At 51.9% G+C, this 18,529-nt stretch overlaps 1 protein-coding gene across 2 annotated transcripts; it reads left to right on the top strand.

Annotated features, from left to right (window-relative positions):
- The first annotated feature begins 1,215 nt into the window (after positions 1 to 1,215).
- On the top strand, positions 1,216 to 18,217 carry ANKRD35 (ankyrin repeat domain 35). 2 transcript variants are annotated; one of them, XM_017345933.3, is made up of 14 exons: positions 1,216 to 1,451; positions 6,642 to 6,772; positions 7,495 to 7,586; positions 7,945 to 8,009; positions 8,757 to 8,814; positions 9,007 to 9,077; positions 9,350 to 9,456; positions 10,608 to 10,792; positions 11,392 to 11,429; positions 11,583 to 13,592; positions 16,558 to 16,647; positions 16,851 to 16,916; positions 17,384 to 17,487; positions 18,033 to 18,217. In XM_017345933.3, exons 1-13 carry the CDS (start codon positions 1,413 to 1,415, stop codon positions 17,444 to 17,446), a joined length of 3,015 nt encoding a protein of 1,004 aa, XP_017201422.2. In that variant the 5' UTR covers positions 1,216 to 1,412; the 3' UTR covers positions 17,447 to 17,487; positions 18,033 to 18,217. The 2 variants fall into 2 exon arrangements, with proteins under 2 accessions (XP_017201422.2, XP_002715430.2); XM_002715384.5 differs by having other exon boundaries at positions 1,268 to 1,451; positions 7,498 to 7,586.
- Positions 18,218 to 18,529: the final 312 nt, after the last annotated feature.

The following is an 18,529-nucleotide window of genomic DNA, read 5'->3' on the forward strand; positions in this document are numbered from 1 at the left end:
TGGCAGGTAAAGCCGCCGCCTGCAGTGCCGGCATCCCAAACGGGTGGCTGCTCCACTTCCGATCCAGCTCTGCTATGGCCTGGGAAAGCAGCAGAAGATGGCCCAAGTCCTTGAGCCCCTGAACCTGCGTGGGAGACCTGGAAGAAGCTCCTGGCTCCCGGCTTCAGATCGAGCAGCTATGGCTGTTGTGGCCATCTGGGGAGTGAATCAACAAATGGAAGAGCTCTCTCTCTCTCTGCCTCTCCTTCTCCCTCTGTGTAACTCTTTCAAATAAATAAATTATTTTTTAAAAAAATGAGAATTTGAGTTAACAGAACACTGGAGCTAGGAATGAGGTGTGTGTGTGTGTGTGTTTTTTTTTTTTTTTTTTAAGATTTGTTTGAAAGGCAGAGTTACAGAAGCAGAGTCAGAGAGAGAGAGAGATCTGCTGTTTCACTCCCCAAATGGCCTTAATGCCCAGAGCTGAGCTGAGCTGAGCTGAAGGAAGGAACCAGGAGCTTTTTCCAGGTCTCCTACATGGGTGGGTGCGGGAGCCCAAAGACTTGGGCCATCTTCTACTGCTTTCCCAGGCCATAGCAGAGAGCGGGATCGGAAGTGGAACAGCCGGGACTCGAACCCGTGTCTATAAGGGATGCCGGCACTGCAGGCGGCCGCTTTACCCTCTACGTCACAGCGCTGGCCCCTCTCTCCCACCCAGGGGGTAATCTTAAAAATGCTCAAGTCCCCCTCCCCGTTGCCCTTTTCTAACTCAGCGATGTGTTAAGAAGTGTAAAAGTCAATCTCCCTTCCTCAGGTTTTGTCCCCGGTTGCCGCTCTGTTTGGCCCTACAGTCAGTCTCCTCCCGTTTCCAGACCGCGCTCTTCAAAATCGTTTTGTGCTTGGGTCGCGGCCCGGGGAACAGGGTAGGGAAGAAGCAGCGGTAACTGAATTGGCCTCTGCATAGTGTAAGCGCGGTCGCTGGCGGTTAAAAGCGACAGTTGGTGAAGATTCCAGGCCGTTTCCCGCGCCGGCGCGCGGAGGGGCGGGGCTGAGGCGGGGTTCGGGGCGGAGCCGCCGCCTGGCACAGCGGCCGGAGGACGGGCTTCGGCCGGAGCCCGCCGGCGGTCTTCCCTGAGAGAGCCGGGGGCGGGTTCAGACGGGAGGGCGAGGTTTGGGACCGAGCCCCTGTCGCAGCCGGAGACTGCGGGCTTTCTGCTCCTGCAGGGGCGTGAGAGGGCGGAGCTTTAAGCCCAGCCCTCGGACTCTCCTCTCCGATTGAGCAGGCCGGGCTCGAGGGCGGGGCCTGGGGGCGGGGTCGGCTCGGCTTTTTGACAGTTGCTTCTTACACAGCCGCAGCGGTGCAAGTGGGTTTGGGAACCTGTGGCCCGGCTCTCTCCGCGCGTCCCCGTCCCCCCGTGGCCTTGACCCCGGCCATGAAGCGCATCTTCTCTTGCTCCAGCTCACAAGTGGCGGTAGGTGTTAAAATATATGGGATGCCGGGGACGGCAATGGGGTTCAAGCTCTGTGGTGACAGTCCTGAGTCCCACCTTCATGCACTATCGCCTTTTCTCTGTCGGTCTTTCCGAAGCTTCCGTCCCCGCACTGCAGCCCACCAGCTTTGCTAAAGTTGACCATAACCTGCCCCCCAGCCTCTGACTTTCCTACTAGCCTCTGGCCTCCACAAGGATCTTTCTTTTGGCTTCCTTAGCTCCCTGGCATCAACACTTCAACTTTTGGGCTGTTTTCTACAGCTCTGACCCCTCCCCAAGGCCCTGTCGTCTAGGTCTTCTCAGTCTCCCATTGTTAAGCCACCCCACGGGCGTCTTCCCCAGCCCCTGCCCACTCCCAAGTTCTAATGTACCCATCTATTCCCACAATCTTTCCTTCCCATAGGACCGCATCCTTTCTGTTTCCTGTCAGCCCAACAAGTCCTCCCAGCCCTGCCTTCCCCTGGCCTTGCCTCCATCCTTCCCCATGCACCAGCACTGTTAACCCACAGACATCTCCCCAAGTCACTTCTCAGTTGGTGCTTCCACAAGCACAGCCTTCCGGCCTCCCCAGTCTGCCCGTCCCTCTGCCCAGCAGTCACGCAGGCCCACTTTTGCTCTCTCGCCTGGACCTCCTTCTGCCTGCTCACTGGGGGGTTAATCTTGCAGTCTGGCCAGCCCGACAGGCGCTGCCAGAGGACGCACAGTTGCCTGGCTGCTCCCCAAGGAACTGGGTGAGTTGTCTGCAGAATCCACCCCAGCCAGTTCACTGCAGTGTTCAGTCATCAGACTGGTTCTGGGGCCAGTCGAGGCCTTCTGCCTGCTTCTTCCTCACTGCTTCCTTTGCCCTGAACCCCCACCTCCTCGTTTAGTGCTTGTATTCTCTGCTTCTTTTGATTGAATTGGGGAAAAGTGATGAGAGAAGAGGATAGTGTGGACTTACTCTGCAAGTTCGCAGTGGAAGTCACTCTACTGCTCTCGGAACAAAACCCAGGGGGATCACAGAGGCGGTGGCACAGGGAGGCTCTATCTTCCTTTTCTCTAAAGGTCTCCTACAAAGATAGCCCGTATCTGGGGGTGGACATTTTTGTGAACATTGGGATAATAGGTCATTTTAGAAATTAACTAGCCAGCTGTTTGTAGTAATATTGCGTTGCTAACTCGACTTCGTGGTGTCATCCCTAAGCAAATATGAGACATTCTCAGCTCACTCTGCAAGGGCAGGACATAGAAACCTGGAGGAAAGCTATGAGGCAAGAGAAGGAACTCTGTTGAGGCCTGTCCTTGTCCCACTTACGTCTGCTTCTCCACCTACTTTCCACACACTGATCAACCAGTCAAGAAGGGACTGAATACTACCTATTACAGGGACCAGCAACGGAGGCTGGACAGACTCATCACAATCTTCTTATTTATAGAGACTTCTCGCTAGTTGCTCAAAGCCCTCAAGATTGTCTTTCCTTTTCAGCTTTGTGGAATCTGCCTGCTGTTTAAAATGGGCAACCCATTGCTAATCCTCCAATCCATGAAGAGTGCCTTCCTTCCAGGGTGCTGGAGTAGGCAGTGGGCTGGCTCTGAGAATGTGGAGCCATGCCTCTGCCCTTCTAAACTCTAGCTCTGCAGAGCATTGGCCAGGAGGCATGTCCAGCCATCCTAAACTCTTGGTCTAACAAGCTTGCTATAATGAGATTATAGGAAGTTGGATGGAATTAGAACTATCTAGCTGGAAAGAAAATTATTGCCTCAGTCAGCCTGAGGTTCCAGAAGGTTTGAAAATAGGTCAGCTCAACGGCAAATTGTTTCCTCATGAAGCTTCCCCATACTTACGATAAATTCCTCCACTCCTTTGGGTGGCTAACCACTCTGGGCCCCACTTGTCAGAGGAATAGTGTGACAGCCTTCCTGGCTGCCCCAACAGCCTGGCTTTCCAGTCCTACTGGAAGATTGCCTCGTTTCATCCCCACTCACACCCCTGGGTCGAGGGCCAGAGCCTTAAACCCTCAGTCAAGGGTAAGGATTGAAAAATCAGTGATCATTTTAAAACTTATCTAAGTCATCCAGGATATAGGAAGTTCAACAAAACCAAACAAATGCTCAGCTCCTGTATTCTCACTTTATTTTACTCACCTAGAAGATTTTTTTGAGGGTGTCTTACGTATGAGTCTCCTCTAGCTAGGGAGCAGACTAGAAAATCACTCCCAACTGTTGGCAGTGGATCAGCTTAGAGGAATGTCTTGCATTTTTTTAAAAAAAATTTTTTAAGATTTATTTTATTTATTTGAAAGAGAGAGAGAGAGAGATCTTCCATCTGCTATTTCACTCCCCAAATGGCTGCAACAGCTGGAGCTGGGCCAGGCCGAAGGAGCTTCATCCAGGTCTCCCGTGTAGGTGCAAGGGCCTAAGGACTTGAACCATCTTCTGCTGCTTCTCTTGCTTTCCCAGATCCATTAGCAAGGAGCTGTATCGGAAGTAGAGCAGCCAGGACTCAACCAACACCCATTTGGGATGCCCGCATCACAGGCAGTAGCTTAACCCAGTACACCACAATGCCAGCCCTGCCTGTTGCATTTAATATGTTGACAACCAGGACCTGGTTCCTGCAGGGCAGCCATTCCTTATCCATTCATTTGTCCTACAGCAGCGGAAGTCACTTTATCTGTTGTTCTTCTATCTTGATAGGATTCTTATGAATACACAGAGAGGGAGAGATAATGAGAGGGTACAATTAATTCTACAATGTCCCCTAATCTTGGTTATAGGAATGCAAAACTTAATCTTTTTTCTTTTCTTTTCTTTTCTTTTTTTTTGAGATTACAGTCATGATTCAGTGCCTCCTTTCCAAGGAGCTGGGGTGAGCGTGGACTGGGTCTTGGAATCCGGAAGCATCCCTCAATGCTGCTTTTCTCCAGTTCTGCAGAGTTTAAGTTTGAGGCCTTCACAGCCCTTCTAAACTCCTCTTAGTATAATGAGATTATAGGGAGTAAATTGCATGGATTTAGATATCTAGTTGGAAAGAAAAGGATCCACATTGCTACAGCCTGGCTGATATTCTTGATGTGAGCAAGATCCCTGCCTTCCACTCCCTTGTCTGGAGAATTCTGAACCCAGGAACATCCAAAATATGCCCAGCAAAGGCAGGAAGGAGGGGATTAGAGCTAACATTTATTGTACACTTATTATGGACATGGAGCTATCTGCTTGTTACGTCATTAGGAAGCTGAAATTCAAAGAAATCCTCACATGCCTAACTTTCATTCATCAAGATTTCACACAGAGAACTTCAGATTGAGGTCATTGCTCTTCGCTGAAGGCATTGTTCCGGTTCTCTGCTTTTCCTGGGGGTAATCTAGTCACCAGGGAGCAATGGAGAGTGTTCTTACTTGTCAGAGTCTGCCGGTATGTGGAGGAGTCATTTCGCTTATTTTGTCCTTTGAGAACTAACCTTTGGCGATTCTTCTCAGTGCAGAGTAGCATCTGAAGGTGGGTGGTTTTGCCTTGGAGGCAACCTGAGACTGTTTATCTGGAAGTAAGTAAAACTCTCCTGCAGCTCTGCAGTAGTGTGCTGTGGCAGTGAAATGAGGACTGGGGCAACAGATGGCCTGGGTTCTGATCTCGGTTTTGTCACTCTTGTCTGCTCCTACTAACTTCAGTGTGCTTCCATTTCTTCTTCTGCCAAAGAAATAAAATAAGTTATAAAGTCATGACTACTTTCCAGGGATCTTGCGAGGTTAATCAAAATAACACTTGAGCAGGCTCCGAGGGCTTACAGTTGCCATACAGGGGTATTATCTCAGGATCCATCTGCCCCAGATAATTTTATGGCTGGGCATTTAAATCTTTCTTGTTGTTGCTTAATAATTTGTCCTGGCTATGTAAACAATATTTGAAAATGAGTTATGGGGCTTCCACAGACCCTGTTTTTCTTCACCTCCTATATCCTCTTTCTTGTTGAGATTCGACCTCATAAAATGGAATGTGGCCCCCGCCAGTCTACCACTACTTCCTGTTTTGTTACAAGGATGCCAGTTTACAACAAGATTTTATGCACATAAGCTTGTTGAATGCTCACAGCATGATGAGGTAGTTATTACTACCCACACTTTATAGAGGAGGAAACAGTGTAGAGGTGTTTAAAGCCTACGGTAGGTCACATGGCGGAGAATGGAGCAGAACCAGGTCTCAGACTCAGACCGGCTGGCAGGGCGCTCAGCGAGGCCCCTTTCATCACACGCAGATCTCTACAGCCACCGCTTCTTTCCTTCTCCCTCTCTGGGCCAGACTAGGCTTTGTCTGTGCTTCCAGCCCCGATGTGTTTTTTGTTTTTAACACAGCTCTCCCTCTTTGACAGCCTATAATGCTTTAATTATCGTAATTACTCCCCCCAACACACCCGCAAAACTCAAGCTGGATGATAGAACAATGCATGCCCAGGTGTGGCTGTTGTCTGGGACAGCTGCTCCCCGCCAGGGACACTGGGAGGGAGGAGAGGTGCAGGAAGTGAACTGTCTTTTGCAGCTTCCTCAAGCGTAGCTAGAGACCTGTCTTTTGCCATGGAAGAGGAAGAGAGATTAGCTAAGGGCGTGATATAGAAAAACTGAAACTCTCTGTACCTCCCCTCCCAACTTTGGAGCCCAAAGCCAATGGGTAGTACATACTTTAAGTCACTCCTAGCTGTGACTTACAGCCACAGGCCTTCATTTACTCCTCAGTTGACTGAAGACCGAAAGCACAGCAGCAGGGCCTGGTGGGAGGCAGTGTGGGCCCGATCAGGAGCAGGTCAAGTTGGTTGAGTTTGCTCCAGCAAGACCTAGAGAGCAAAAGGGAAAGGCGTCCTGGCTAGGACTGCTCCGAGGTCAGGGACTCAACAGCTATAATCATAATGATGATAAAAAGATATTCCAAATACGATCCATTCAGCGCTCATAAATTATTTCTCATTCAGTAGTCCAGGCACTTTTTGGCTCTTGGTAGCGTATGAGTTGTCTAATATTCTGGGTGGCCCACCCAGAAAGGTCTAAGTGATCCTGACTGAGTGACTGATGGGACAGTGAAAAACCCTCAGGGATGTGCACACACACACACATACACACAGCACCGCGGTTGGTATCCTACCTTTTCTTTCTCCAAACCATGCCTATTTGCTATGTATTCACACAATGTTTGGCCTGGGACCAGGTGGAGAGATGGAACCGTCGCGACCAGAAGCTGCTGGAGGCAGTGCAACGGGGGGACGTGGGACGCGTGGCTGCTCTGGCCTCCAGGAAGTCTGCCCGGCCCACCAAGCTGGACGCCAACGGCCAGTCCCCGTAAGTAAGTCCTCCTGACCCCAGCCCTTGGAATGGTTCCCTCTGAAAGCCCTGAACACCAATAGGATGTAGGCCTAGGGAATACCTGCAACCTCTGAGCCCTTTTCAGTATGTAAATTAGCAAGCATACCAATAACCCTCTGCTATATACGAAGTGCTGAACAAAGTGAGGAAAGAAGATCTTGTTCCTGAACTCCAGCTACCTCCCAACCCAGACTGATGGCAGTACTCAAAAAAGACAAAAACCCATTAGACCAACAGCAGACTAATGCATACGCAAAATAGAGTATTTCTTGATTGCGCAAGTACGAAGGTGTGTATGCTTGGGAACTCAGAAATGAAAGGGTAGCCGTGGTAGTCACAGTGGTAGAGGGAGTGATTAGGACACAGGAAATACTATTCCTCCTCTGCCTCTACCTGTGCAGCCCTCTGCTCTGCTCTTGCTGACTCTCATTCCCACTGAGGGTTCTGTGTTTCCTGAACACCCCGATGATACTCCCGATGATACTCCGAGACTCCCTCCTTGAGACCTGTCGCTCTTATTTCTGTCTTTGCCTCCAGCTTCCTCTGATGTTAAGGCTGCAGGCCCTGTGCCTTCCCCTTATCGGGAAGCCAGGCTGGGGAAATGTCCCTCTCTGCACTGAGATTGTCTAGGGCAGGGAGTGTCGCGAGCAGTGCTTGCTAAGATTCTCCAGCTCCTCATCCTTCTGCCTTGATTCCAGCAGGTTTCATCTGGCAGCCTCCAAAGGCCTGACGGAGTGTCTGACTATACTGCTTGCAAACGGGGCTGACATCAACAGCAAAAATGAGGATGGTGAGTTGGGCCACACGCTGGGCTCTCTGACTCCGCCTGTTCCTGTATAGCAGTGGTGGGGGCTCATGCTGAGCCCTACTGGAGCATACAACAGTGGCCCCCAACTTCTCTCCCCAGTAAGTTCTGCCCAGCATGGTTCTGAGGGGTTCACCTCTTGGCAAACTGGGGACACCTCACCTCCTGCCACCTCCAGCAGAGTACCCAGCGCTGGGGGAACAGGACTTTCTGGCCCCATGTGGCTGAGAGCTTCTTTCTCTAATCTCCCTCTGATTATCTGTGCGTCTCTTACCTCCCCTCCCTGTGAGTCATCAGCATGCGTGGGGCCACCCACCCTTCCTCTCTCTGTCTTTGTTCCCAGGAAGTACCGCCCTGCACTTGGCCACCATCTCCTGCCAGCCGCAGTGTGTCAAGGTCCTACTGCAGGTGAGGGCGACCCCTCAGTACTATTCCCGTGAAGGGACGAAGTAGACCCAGAGGCTCCTAACTGTGTGGTTATAAATCCTAGATGGTCAAGTGTGCCCCTAGCAGCCCCAATAAGAGTGTTGATAATCATTTACTCATTTATTTAGCACCTGCCATGGGCAGCAAGCACAGCTCCCAGGGACTAGTCAGCTCTCCCATTGCAGAGCCAATGCAGAGACTAACTGCTGTGATGACGGGCAGGTGGAAGGAAGGCAGAGGGCTTCAAGTTCAACTGCAGCCCTTCTGTTTTTGAGGAATTCCTGGTTTAGTAACCAAGAGATATATACATATCAAAAGACATGTGGACAGTTTATAAATGTATCTCTAGGAATTAAAAAAAAACAAAACAGTTATCTTAACAAGCCATTGGGCACTTGGCTATCCAGCTTTTGTTCTTCCTGACCTTTTCCAAATTTTACCATCAGGATCCTAGAGTATCAGCGAAGGATTCGGTTATTTGCCTTAACATTTTTATTTCTCTATGATCTGATTTTTCTTAGGCCCTAGGTTTAGGAACCAGGGCTGAGAATCCAGGCTGCCTCTCCTTTGCCAGGAATGGGCTGGGCTTGCCTGGCAGTTAGCCCTTGCCCAGAGCCGCAGCCCTTCCGCCCGTCCCCCATTACCATGGAAGTGGGTGACCCAGTGAGGGAGGGGGACGAGGACCTCAACACCACATTCCATGCTGCTTCCATTTGTGGCTACTTACAGCACGGTGCTAATGAAGACGCTGTGGATGCAGAAAACCGCAGCCCCCTGCACTGGGCAGGTGTGTGCCAGGGGCCGGGGCGGGGGACAGGACCTCAGGGACCACAGGGCGGGCAAGGGCAGCAGAGGCTAACGTTGGGTGGGAAGGTCAGCCAAGAAGCTAACGGCTGGAGTGGTCGGAGATGATGGCATATGGTCTGAGGGGGTTCTTCATGTTTCCCCTTAACCTACCCGCCCCTCAATTCTCCCCCAGCCTCCTCTGGCTGTGCCTCAAGCGTTCTCCTGCTCTGTGACCATGAAGCCTTCCTGGACGTGTTGGACAACGTGAGTGTTGGATGGACGGCTGGGCTGCTGCTGTCTCTCAGCCTCACTGGCCGAGTCCAGTGATCCGGGGTGGAACAGTGCCTCCCTCCTGTAGCTTCTCTCCTGGCCCTCTTCTTTTTCCTTACAGAGAGGCTAAACCTCTCTTCTGGAGAGTTTCCAACCCTCCCCAAAGAAGTGTTTGGCCTCAGGATGTGGACATTTTTCTGGAGAGGTGTGGGGGAGGGGAGGAGGTGGGAGGATGGTGTCTAGTCCCCTTTCTACAATCGACGCAGGATGGACGCACACCCCTGATGATTGCGTCGCTGGGCGGTCACGCGGCCATCTGCTCCCAGCTGCTGCAGAGAGGCGCCCGAGTTAACGTCACAGACAAGGATGACAAGTGAGCGCTCCCCGCCTCCCTGACTGCTCTAGAAAGGAGCCAGTGGGCAAGAGTGTGTGTGTGTGTTGGGGAAGGACACTGGTTGGCCTCTGTTCTTGGAAATATTTTTTCCCTGATAGTGCTCTGCATGCTGCCTCCACCACCTGCCTAGTAGAGATGACCCTAGAAGTAGAATCAACACCTCTGCATTCATTGACATACTTTACTGCTCTTCTAACCAATAGGATCCTTTTTTCCTTAAAAAAAAAAAAAAAAAAAAAGGCCGGCGCCGCGGCTCACTAGGCTAATCCTCCACCTAGCGGCGCCGGCACACCTGGTTCTAGTCCCGGTTGGGGCGCCAGATTCTGTCCCGGTTGCCCCTCTTCCAGGCCAGCTCTCTGCTGCGGCCAGGGAGTGCAGTGGAGGATGGCCCAAGTGCTTGGGCCCTGCACCTGCATGGGAGACCAGGATAAGTACCTGGCTCCTGCCATCGGATCAGTGCGGTGCGCCGGCCGCAGCGCACCGGCCGTGGTGGCCATTGGAGGGTGAACCAACGGCAAAAAGAAGACCTTTCTCTCTGTCTCTCTCTCTCACTGTCCACTCTGCCTGTCAAAAAAAAAAAAAAAAAAAAAAAAAAAAAAAAAAAAGAAGCAGCAGAACCTCAATACATGGAGCAGCTAAAAACGCAGCCCTTCTGACTGGTCCCTTGCTTTCTGAGGCTGCAGCTCTAAGGAACAACATTTGAAAATTTCCAATCTGGTCTAATATTTTCTCCTTGGCTAGTGGTGGTCTGTTTTCCTGACCCTACTGAATGAATGCTTACCCAGGGCACGGAATTTCTTTCTTTTTTTTTTTTTTTAAGAATTTTTATTTATTTATTTGAGAGGCAAAGTTATAGACAGAGGTGAGGCACTTCTGGATCTCCCATGCGGGCGCAGGGACCCAAGCACTAGGGCCGTCCTCCATGGCTTTCCCAGGCCATTAGCAAGAGAGCTGGATCGGAAGAGGAGCAGCATGGAAATGAACTGGCGCCCATTTGAGATGTTGGTGCTGCAGGCGGAGGCTTAGCCCACCACGCCACAGCGCCCCCCTGTGAATGAATGGAATTTCTGGAACGAGGATGCCTGGATTCAACGGAGAAAGCTTTTGCTCAGATTTGTTTCAACCCACAGGTCAGCTCTGATCCTGGCCTGTGAGAAAGGCAGTGCTGAGGTGGCCGAGCTGCTCCTGAGCCACGGGGCAGATGCCGGGGCCGTGGACAGCACAGGGCATGACGCCCTGCACTATGCCCTGCGGACACAAGACAAGGCGCTGTGGAAGCTGCTCCGGCAGGCCCTGAACCGGCGGCGGCGGGGAGGTAAAGGCTCTTTTGTAATTTCGAGGTTCTCTTTGACAGCCACAGAATCAAAGAGGTTTCTTAGAATCCCACTTGGTCCCCCGGGAGCAATTCATCTGACGAACAGTTGCCACTTTTAGCTGACGGTTTACTTATTTATTGCTGCTAGAATGAGATGACCAGCTTTCCAAAAACACGCTCACAAAATTACTTTATGCTGTCTTGTCTCACTGAGGGCAACTCTTGCTAGTGCTGTTGCTAGCATTTATGGGTTGCAGTTGTTCGTAGGTTTGTCTGACTTGCTTGTCAATCTTGCTCTCCCCTACTAGGCTGTCAACCCCTTGAATAACAGGCTGCTTTGATTTTGCTCATCTCTGAGGTCCTGGTGCCTGTGACAGTGCCTGGCAATGGTGGCCAGTATGACTCTCTGGGCTAGGAAGGCAAAGCTGCTGTGTAGTTAGAGACCCACTATACAAAAGGAGCTGCTGGCATCAGGAAGCTACGTGGTGAGGGTTATCACCACTGAGGAGCCTCTCATCTCAGAGGAAGTCCAAGGACATGGGCTAGATGTTCATGGATGCTGTCTTCTCTCTCATTGTCCTCATGTTTCCTTCTTACAGGTCAGAAGCTAGTTCAACACCCAGATGGTATATCCCAGGTAAGACCCTAAGTGCCTTCCCCCTTTTGCTCCTAAGCCACCCTGTGCTATCCCAGTGACCCTTGGGACATGAAGACATTCTGAGAGAAGAAAAGCCCTCCAGGGGCTGGATTAGCTGCAGGGCCTCACTTCACTGCTCTGTTTTTGACCTAGGCCTCTCCATCTGAGCCTCAGGTGGGTTCTCCACCAAAAAGCCCATGGAGAGCAGAACCCGAGGAGGAGCAGGAGGAAGAGGAGGATGAAGGCCTATGCTTGGAAGACTGGAGGTGCAAATATGAGGAGGAGCAGAGGAAAGTTTCTCAATTGGAGCAGGAGTTGGTGCAGAAGACAGAAGAGTGTAAGGCTCAAGCTGCAGCCTACCTGGGTCTGGAGAACCAGATTCGAGAGCAGGTGCAGCAGCTAGGGCTCCTCCTAGCCCCAGAGCTTGGAGCTCCAGAAGGGCAGGGCTCCGGTGTGCGGCCTGGAGGCGATGGTATGGAGCAGGGTTGTCCTCTGGACTCCCTGGCTGAATGTGTACAAAAGCTAAAGAAGCAGCAACAGACTGCAACCTCAGCAAACTCAACATTCACTCCCAAGAGAGGGGAGGAGTCAGCTCCAGGAGAGATCCAGGATGAAGTCCATGGAAGGTCCCAATCAGAAAAACAGGGCCTATCCCAGAGCCCAGGGGCTGAGACCAGCAGGAAAATCACAGAACAGACCCTTGGCCCTGGGGGACAGACCGCCCATGGAGGACAGATCCTTGGCCCTGATGTTACTGACCAGCTGCATGCTATGCCAGCTGCTCCAGCCCAAGCCCCAGCAGGTGCAACGGCTGGACCAACGAGCACAGCAGCCATGACCCAGCTACTGCTACAACTAAGAGAGGAACTGGCTGCAGTGTGGCGTGAGAAGGATGCAGCTAGGGGAGCTTTGTCAAGACCCATCTTGGAGGGAGGCCTGGGGACTCCCAGGGCTGAGGCTGCAGCAGCTGCCTGGGAGAAGATGGAGGCCCGGTTGGAGCAGGTGCTGGTGAGGCTGGATAGGGCAAATGCAGGGCTACAGGTGAAACCTGGCGTCCCTGCCCAGGAGTCCAGACAGGGAGCCCCAAAGGCAGCCCCAAGAAGCAGCAGAAAAAATGAAGAGGAGAAAAGGGCTCCCGGGGCCCGGGGAGAGCCTCTAGGGGCCCCAGGAGAAGAACTGTCCCCAGGAGGGGCAGGCCTGGCAAAGGCACAGCTGGAGAAGGAGGTGTCAGCCCTGAGACTGAGCAACAGCAACTTGCTCGAGGAGCTGGGGGAGCTTGGGCGGGAGCGGCAGCGCTTGCAGGGCGAGCTGAAGTCCCTGAGCCAGCGGCTGCAGCACGAGTTTGTGCCCAAGCCGGAGGCACAGGTCCAGCTACAGCAGCTGCGGCGGAGTGTGGGACTGCTGACCGATGAACTGGCCTTGGAGAAGGAGGCCACCGAGAAGCTGCGGAAGCGCCTGGCCTCCCAGAGCAGTGGCCTCCGAGGGCTGTGGGACTGCCTGCCCCCAGACCTAGTGGGCAAGGGCAGCGCGGGGGGCATGGCGGCTGAGCCCCTGCAGGAGCTGCAAGCCTGCATCAGTGCCCTGGTGGACAGGCACAAGGAGGCCCAGCAGGTGCTGGCTCGGCTGGAGAAGGAGAATCAGCAGCTGCGTGGGTCCCTGTCCCCAGGTGGGGAGCCGGATGCCTCCTCCAAGGCCCCCGCGCCCCCGCAAGTGGCTGCTTTGGAGCAAGACCTGGGGAAGCTGGAGGAGGAGCTGCGGGCTGTCCAGGCCACGATGAGCGGGAAGAGCCAGGAGATCGGGAAGCTGAAGCAGCTGCTCTACCAAGCCACGGAGGAGGTGGCAGAGCTGCGGGCCCGCGAGGCGGCCAGCCTGCGGCAGCACGAGAAAACCCGGGGTTCGCTCGTGGCCCAGGCCCAGGCTTGGGGCCAGGAGCTGAAGGTGCTGCTGGAAAAGTATAACACCGCCTGCCGGGAAATGGGCCAGCTGCGGGAAGCGGTGGCCGAGGAGCGCCGCAGGAGCGGGGACCTGGCCGCGCGCGCCGCCGAGCAGGAGCGCCAGGCCAGCGAGATGCGCGGGCGCTCCGAGCAGTTCGAGAAAACAGCGGAGCTGCTCAAAGAGAAGACGGAGCATCTCATTGGGGCTTGCCGGGACAAGGAGGCCAAGGTGAGCAGCTGCGAGGCCGCGGGGGAGCTTTGGGGGAAAGTTTCTGCGTGTTTGGGGCGTTGCTAAGCTGAATCCAGCGAACCGTGGCTTAATACCCCCAGCACAGCATCAGTGATTCGCAGGCACCATGCCACGCTCTGGGTCTGAGGAGCTGGGGTTGAGGGGAGGGGGGATAAGTAGAAGAGGGACCGGGGGCTTAGGTCCTAAAATTGGAGACCCGGGGTTCAGAAGCATTGCGCTCAGAGCCACCGTCCGTGGAACATCACTGGTTATCAGCGTTTTGACTGAAATTGAGCATTAACCTGGGAAGAGGCCCAATAGTATAAAGGGAAGTTGTGGTTTTGCTGAGGTTCTTGGGAGGTGACTCAGGGGCTGATGGGTTAAAAGACAGTGGAGCCAGCTGTAGCCTTCCCTCTCCCCTCCGGCTTCAGAGTGGGCTCTGCAAAAAAGTTTCCTTCGGCAAAGAGGGGAACAATGTAAAGAAAAAAAGCTTGAGGCCGGCGCCGTGGCTCAATAGGCTAATCCTCCGCCTTGCGGCGCCAGCACACCGGATTCTAGTCCCAGTCGGGGCACCGGATTCTGTCTGGGTTGCCCCTCTTCCAGGCCAGCTCTCTGCTATGGCCCGGGAAGGCAGTGGAAGATGGCCCAAGTACTTGGGCCCTGCACCCGCATGGGAGACCAGGAGAAGCACCTGGCTCCTGCCTTCGGATCAGCGCGATGCGCCGGCTGCGGCGGCCATTGGGGGGTGAACCAACGGCAAAAAGGAAGACCTTTCTCTCTCTGTCTCTCTCACTGTCCACTCTGCCTGTCAAAAAAAAAAAAAAAAAAAAAAAAAGCTTGAAAACTCCTGTTAGATACTGCTTGTTCTAAAAGTGAGTGTGAGTCTTTGTGCTTCAAATGAGATCCATTTTGTTTATTTACAAATGATTTAGAAGTTATAGAGCTGCCTGTGAGGCAAATGAATTCAGACTTATTATTAAAACTCTATATGGGGCCGGCGCTGTGACATAGTAGGTAAAACCACCAACTGTAGTGCGCGAGTCTTGGCTGCTCGACTTCGATCCAGCTCTCTGCTGTGGCCTGGGAAAGCAGTGGAAGACAGCCCAGCTGTTTGGGCCTCTGCACCCATGTGGGAGACCTGGAGGAAGCCCCTGGCTCCAGATCACCTCAGCTCCAGCAGCCATATGGGGAGTGGCTAGTGGATGGAAGGCACCTCTCTTTCTCTCTTTCTGCCTCTACCTCTCTGTAACTCTGCCTTTCAACCAAATAGATAAATCTTAAAAATCAAAAACAAAAACTATATGATCACATTTAGAATGATTTAAAAACTATAAAGTAGATACATTTTATATACTAAGAGTATTTAAAAACAGAATGTTTTCCAGAGGAACAACTTGGGTGAGGTGGTATTAATTAAAGAGAGGAGGGATCTTATGTTGTGTGGAAGATCAAAGTAGAAAAATGGAGTGGGGGACCGGTGCTATGCCACTGCAGGTTAAGCCACCATTTGTGACTTCTGCATCCAATATCCAGAAAGCCAATTCCAGTCCCAGCTGTTCTACTTCTGATCCAGTTTCCTGCCAATGCAGCTGGGAAGGTAGTGGAGGATGGCCCAAGTGCTTGGGCTGTGCACCCCATGGGAGATCAGGAGCAGCACCTGGCTCCTGGCTTCAGATCAGCGCGGTGCACTGGCTGCAGTGCGCCAGCCGTGGCGGCCATTGGAGGGTGAACCAATGGCAAAGAAGGACCTTTCTCTCTGTCTCTCTCTCACTGTCCACTCTGCCTGTAAAAAAAACCTCTCAAATAAATAAATCTTTTGAAAAAAGGAAATAGATAAAAATGCAAAAAAGTAGTATAGTGATTAAGAAAGTAGTCTCTGGACTTAAGACTGTCTAAATTTCAGTTTCCATTTCAAAACTTACTGATTGTTCTTGGGCAAATTTTTCAACATCCTTAAGCCCCAGTTTTTGTGTTTTATTTATTTGAAAGGCACAGTTACAGAGAGGCAGAGGCAGAGAGAGAGAGAGAGAGAGAGGGAGAGAGAGAGAGAGGTTTTCCATCCGCTGGTTCACTCCCCAGATGGCCATGATGGTTCATTCTCCAGATGGCCACAATGGCCAGAGCTGTGCCAATTGGAAGCCAGGAGCTTCTTCCGGTCTCCCATCAGGGTGCAGCCCATACGGGATGCTGGCACTGCAGGCAGTGTGGGGCAAAACCCATCAAAAGACCTGATCTGTAATCTTACTTGCCCTGTCTGGCTTGCTCAGGATAAAACAAAAATGCCATCAGAGGCTGGGGGTGGGGGTGGGGTGGGAGAGGATAGGGAACTTGTTTTCATTGTAAATTGTGAGCTCAGAAGGTTGGAATCCCCACTCCCTTGCTATTCTCATGATAAAATTGGGAGCTCCCAAGGAGTGAGGCAGGCAGTTTTGACCTTGCTAAAGAGGACTTTTGGGGGAAGTGAGCATTTTGTACTCTGTTTCCCCGGGGACCAACCTGACTGCCTACTAGCCAGTCTGACTCCTCACATCAGCACTGCTCCTACCATTGCGATTTACCATGACTGCCTTTGTGCCTCTGCCTTACCAGCCACAAGCAGCCCTCTCCATTTCCCTTAGTGCTCAGCAGCCAGAAGTAAATCAGGATCCAGTACTGAGTTAAGAGCATGGACTGCGGAGTCCAGGGGATTTTAGTTCAAAATTTACTTTATCACTTATTGTATACATGATTTTGACAAACTACTTAACTCAGACTTCTGATCTATAAAAGGTGAATAGTAACAGAGAGAAGTGTTCTTCACAGAAGAAAAGCTGTTTTGAGCATTAAATGAGATAATATGTGTAAAAGTATCTGGCATATGTTAAATTCCTAATAAAAGGAAGCTGACCTTGACCCTGGCTGGTGTTTAGAGGGAAATACTAGGGCCTCATTGGTTCCTTTTTTTTTTTTTTTCTTTTGGACTCAGATCAAGGAGTTGTTGAAGAAACTGGAGCAGCTTTCGGAGGAAGTGCTAGCAGTTCGGGGAGAAAAGGCTCGTCTTGCCCTGCAGCTGCAGGTATGTTTTGGCCCTCAGGGAAATGGACAGGGCTAGAGAAGAAAGTGGACAGTGGAAGTGATGACTGTGTGGGGGAAATTCTGAGAAGTACAGAGGCCTGGCCAGGCAGTGGTGCAGGCTGGGCGAAGGGCGCCGGCCTGGGAAGACTGACCACTGGGAAGGGTGAGCGGAGCACGTGACCTCCCCTGGATTCTCACTCTCAGGATTCCCAGAAGAACCATGAAGAGATCATCTCAGCCTATAGAAATCATCTGCTGAATGCTGCTCAGGTGAGCGTGGCAGAGTTTAGGGGCAGGTAAAGCACTGAGTGGGTGAGGTAGGGGGTCCTTGGGGGTCCCTCATCTGACTTGTAAAGCACATGCTTGGCATTCCTCAGAGAGCTGCACCCACCGTCTGTCTGGTCTCTAGATCTCATCAGTAAAATCAAGCCGGTTGTGTTTGACTATGTGTTGGGGGCACAGTATTTGCCCCTACTTTTTAGTTCTACAGAATGGAACACCTATGGTGTATCGGGTGCTTTGCTCCTTATTCAGAGGTGTGACTCTCACAGTAGCCCTGAGAAGTAAAACATCATTGTCCTCTTTAGGAAGACAGGGCAAGAACCATGGAGAAGTTAAATTCTGTAGGTGAGGGTCCATGGTAAATAGCTACCCCTATGCCACAGAATTGCTCTCTCACCTGTCTGCCCTTGTTCTCTCTCCATCATCTCCTTTTATTTCTTTTCTTTCACTGTCAGGGCTACATGGAACAAGATGTTTATAATATCCTGCTGCGAATCCTCAGTATGCAAGAGGCATGAGGTGGCCTCCTGGTGTGCCCTCAGAGAGACACGTCTGTGCTGTGAGTTGTGGGTTGAAGGTGATGAGGGAAGGAGCTTGGGACAAAGGACTTGGGAAAGCAGGCTTATAGTGGGGAATTGGACTCTCCTTTTACCACGGTGACAGTGGACACTGGATAGTCCTCTGGGTCCCAGAGCATCTGAGTGAAGTCGACCGAGGAGAGGTAATATAAGGCATCACTGGGCGGAGTCAGGAATCAGTGAGCAGGCAAACTAAAGCAAACTAAAGCCCTGTGGGCTGGAGGCTGCAAAGCGGGATTGGGTGGCTCTCCAGGTCTAGAGTAGCGGGATGCCCCGGAGGACGAGTGACCGTGGGAGGGTGGTGTGAGCTTGCTCCCGAGGTGGAACTCCATGCATTCCAGAATCTCTCCTTCACTTGCACACCAGTTATTTCAAGAGCACTTATCCCCCAGTCTTCTCCTGCCCCTATGAAGGTGACGTTTTTTCCAGTCCACACTGGTGAGGTCCCTGTTAGCACACTGATGTGGGTGGAGAAGACTGAAGATGTAGAAGGTGTGCATCTCACCCTTGAATCTCTCCTTTCAAGGAATAAAAGCATCATCCCTCACAGTGGTGGATGGAGGCTCCATCGAGGTGTGGTTGTGGAGGCAGGAGGGGCCTTACCTGACATCACGGATCCTAAACCTGAGAACCTGAGAAACTCCTCAGCATGGAGGAGACCAGAGGTGTGGATGGCAACCAAGTCTACAGCAAATAAAGCAGGAGGCAGTATGGTGTTGGGTGTCATCATTTTTTCCATCAAAGAGGGAACAGGGGGAGGGACCATTTTTTTTAGGATTAAAAAAAGTTTACTTGAAAGTTCGGGTGTGAAAGAGATCTTCCAATTTCATGTTCACTCACCAGGTCTGGGCCAAGCTGAAGCCCAGAGCCAGATACTACATCCGGGTCTCCTACATGGAGGAGGCCAAGTACCTGAGCCATCACCCACTGCCTTTCCAGGCACATTATCAGGAAGCTGTATTGGAAGTGGAGTAGCTAGGACTTGAACTAGGCACTAAGGTATGCGATGCAAGTGTCCCATGT

This window comes from Oryctolagus cuniculus, chromosome 7 (genome assembly GCF_964237555.1).
Source record: "Oryctolagus cuniculus chromosome 7, mOryCun1.1, whole genome shotgun sequence".
Lineage (NCBI taxonomy): Eukaryota > Metazoa > Chordata > Mammalia > Lagomorpha > Leporidae > Oryctolagus > Oryctolagus cuniculus.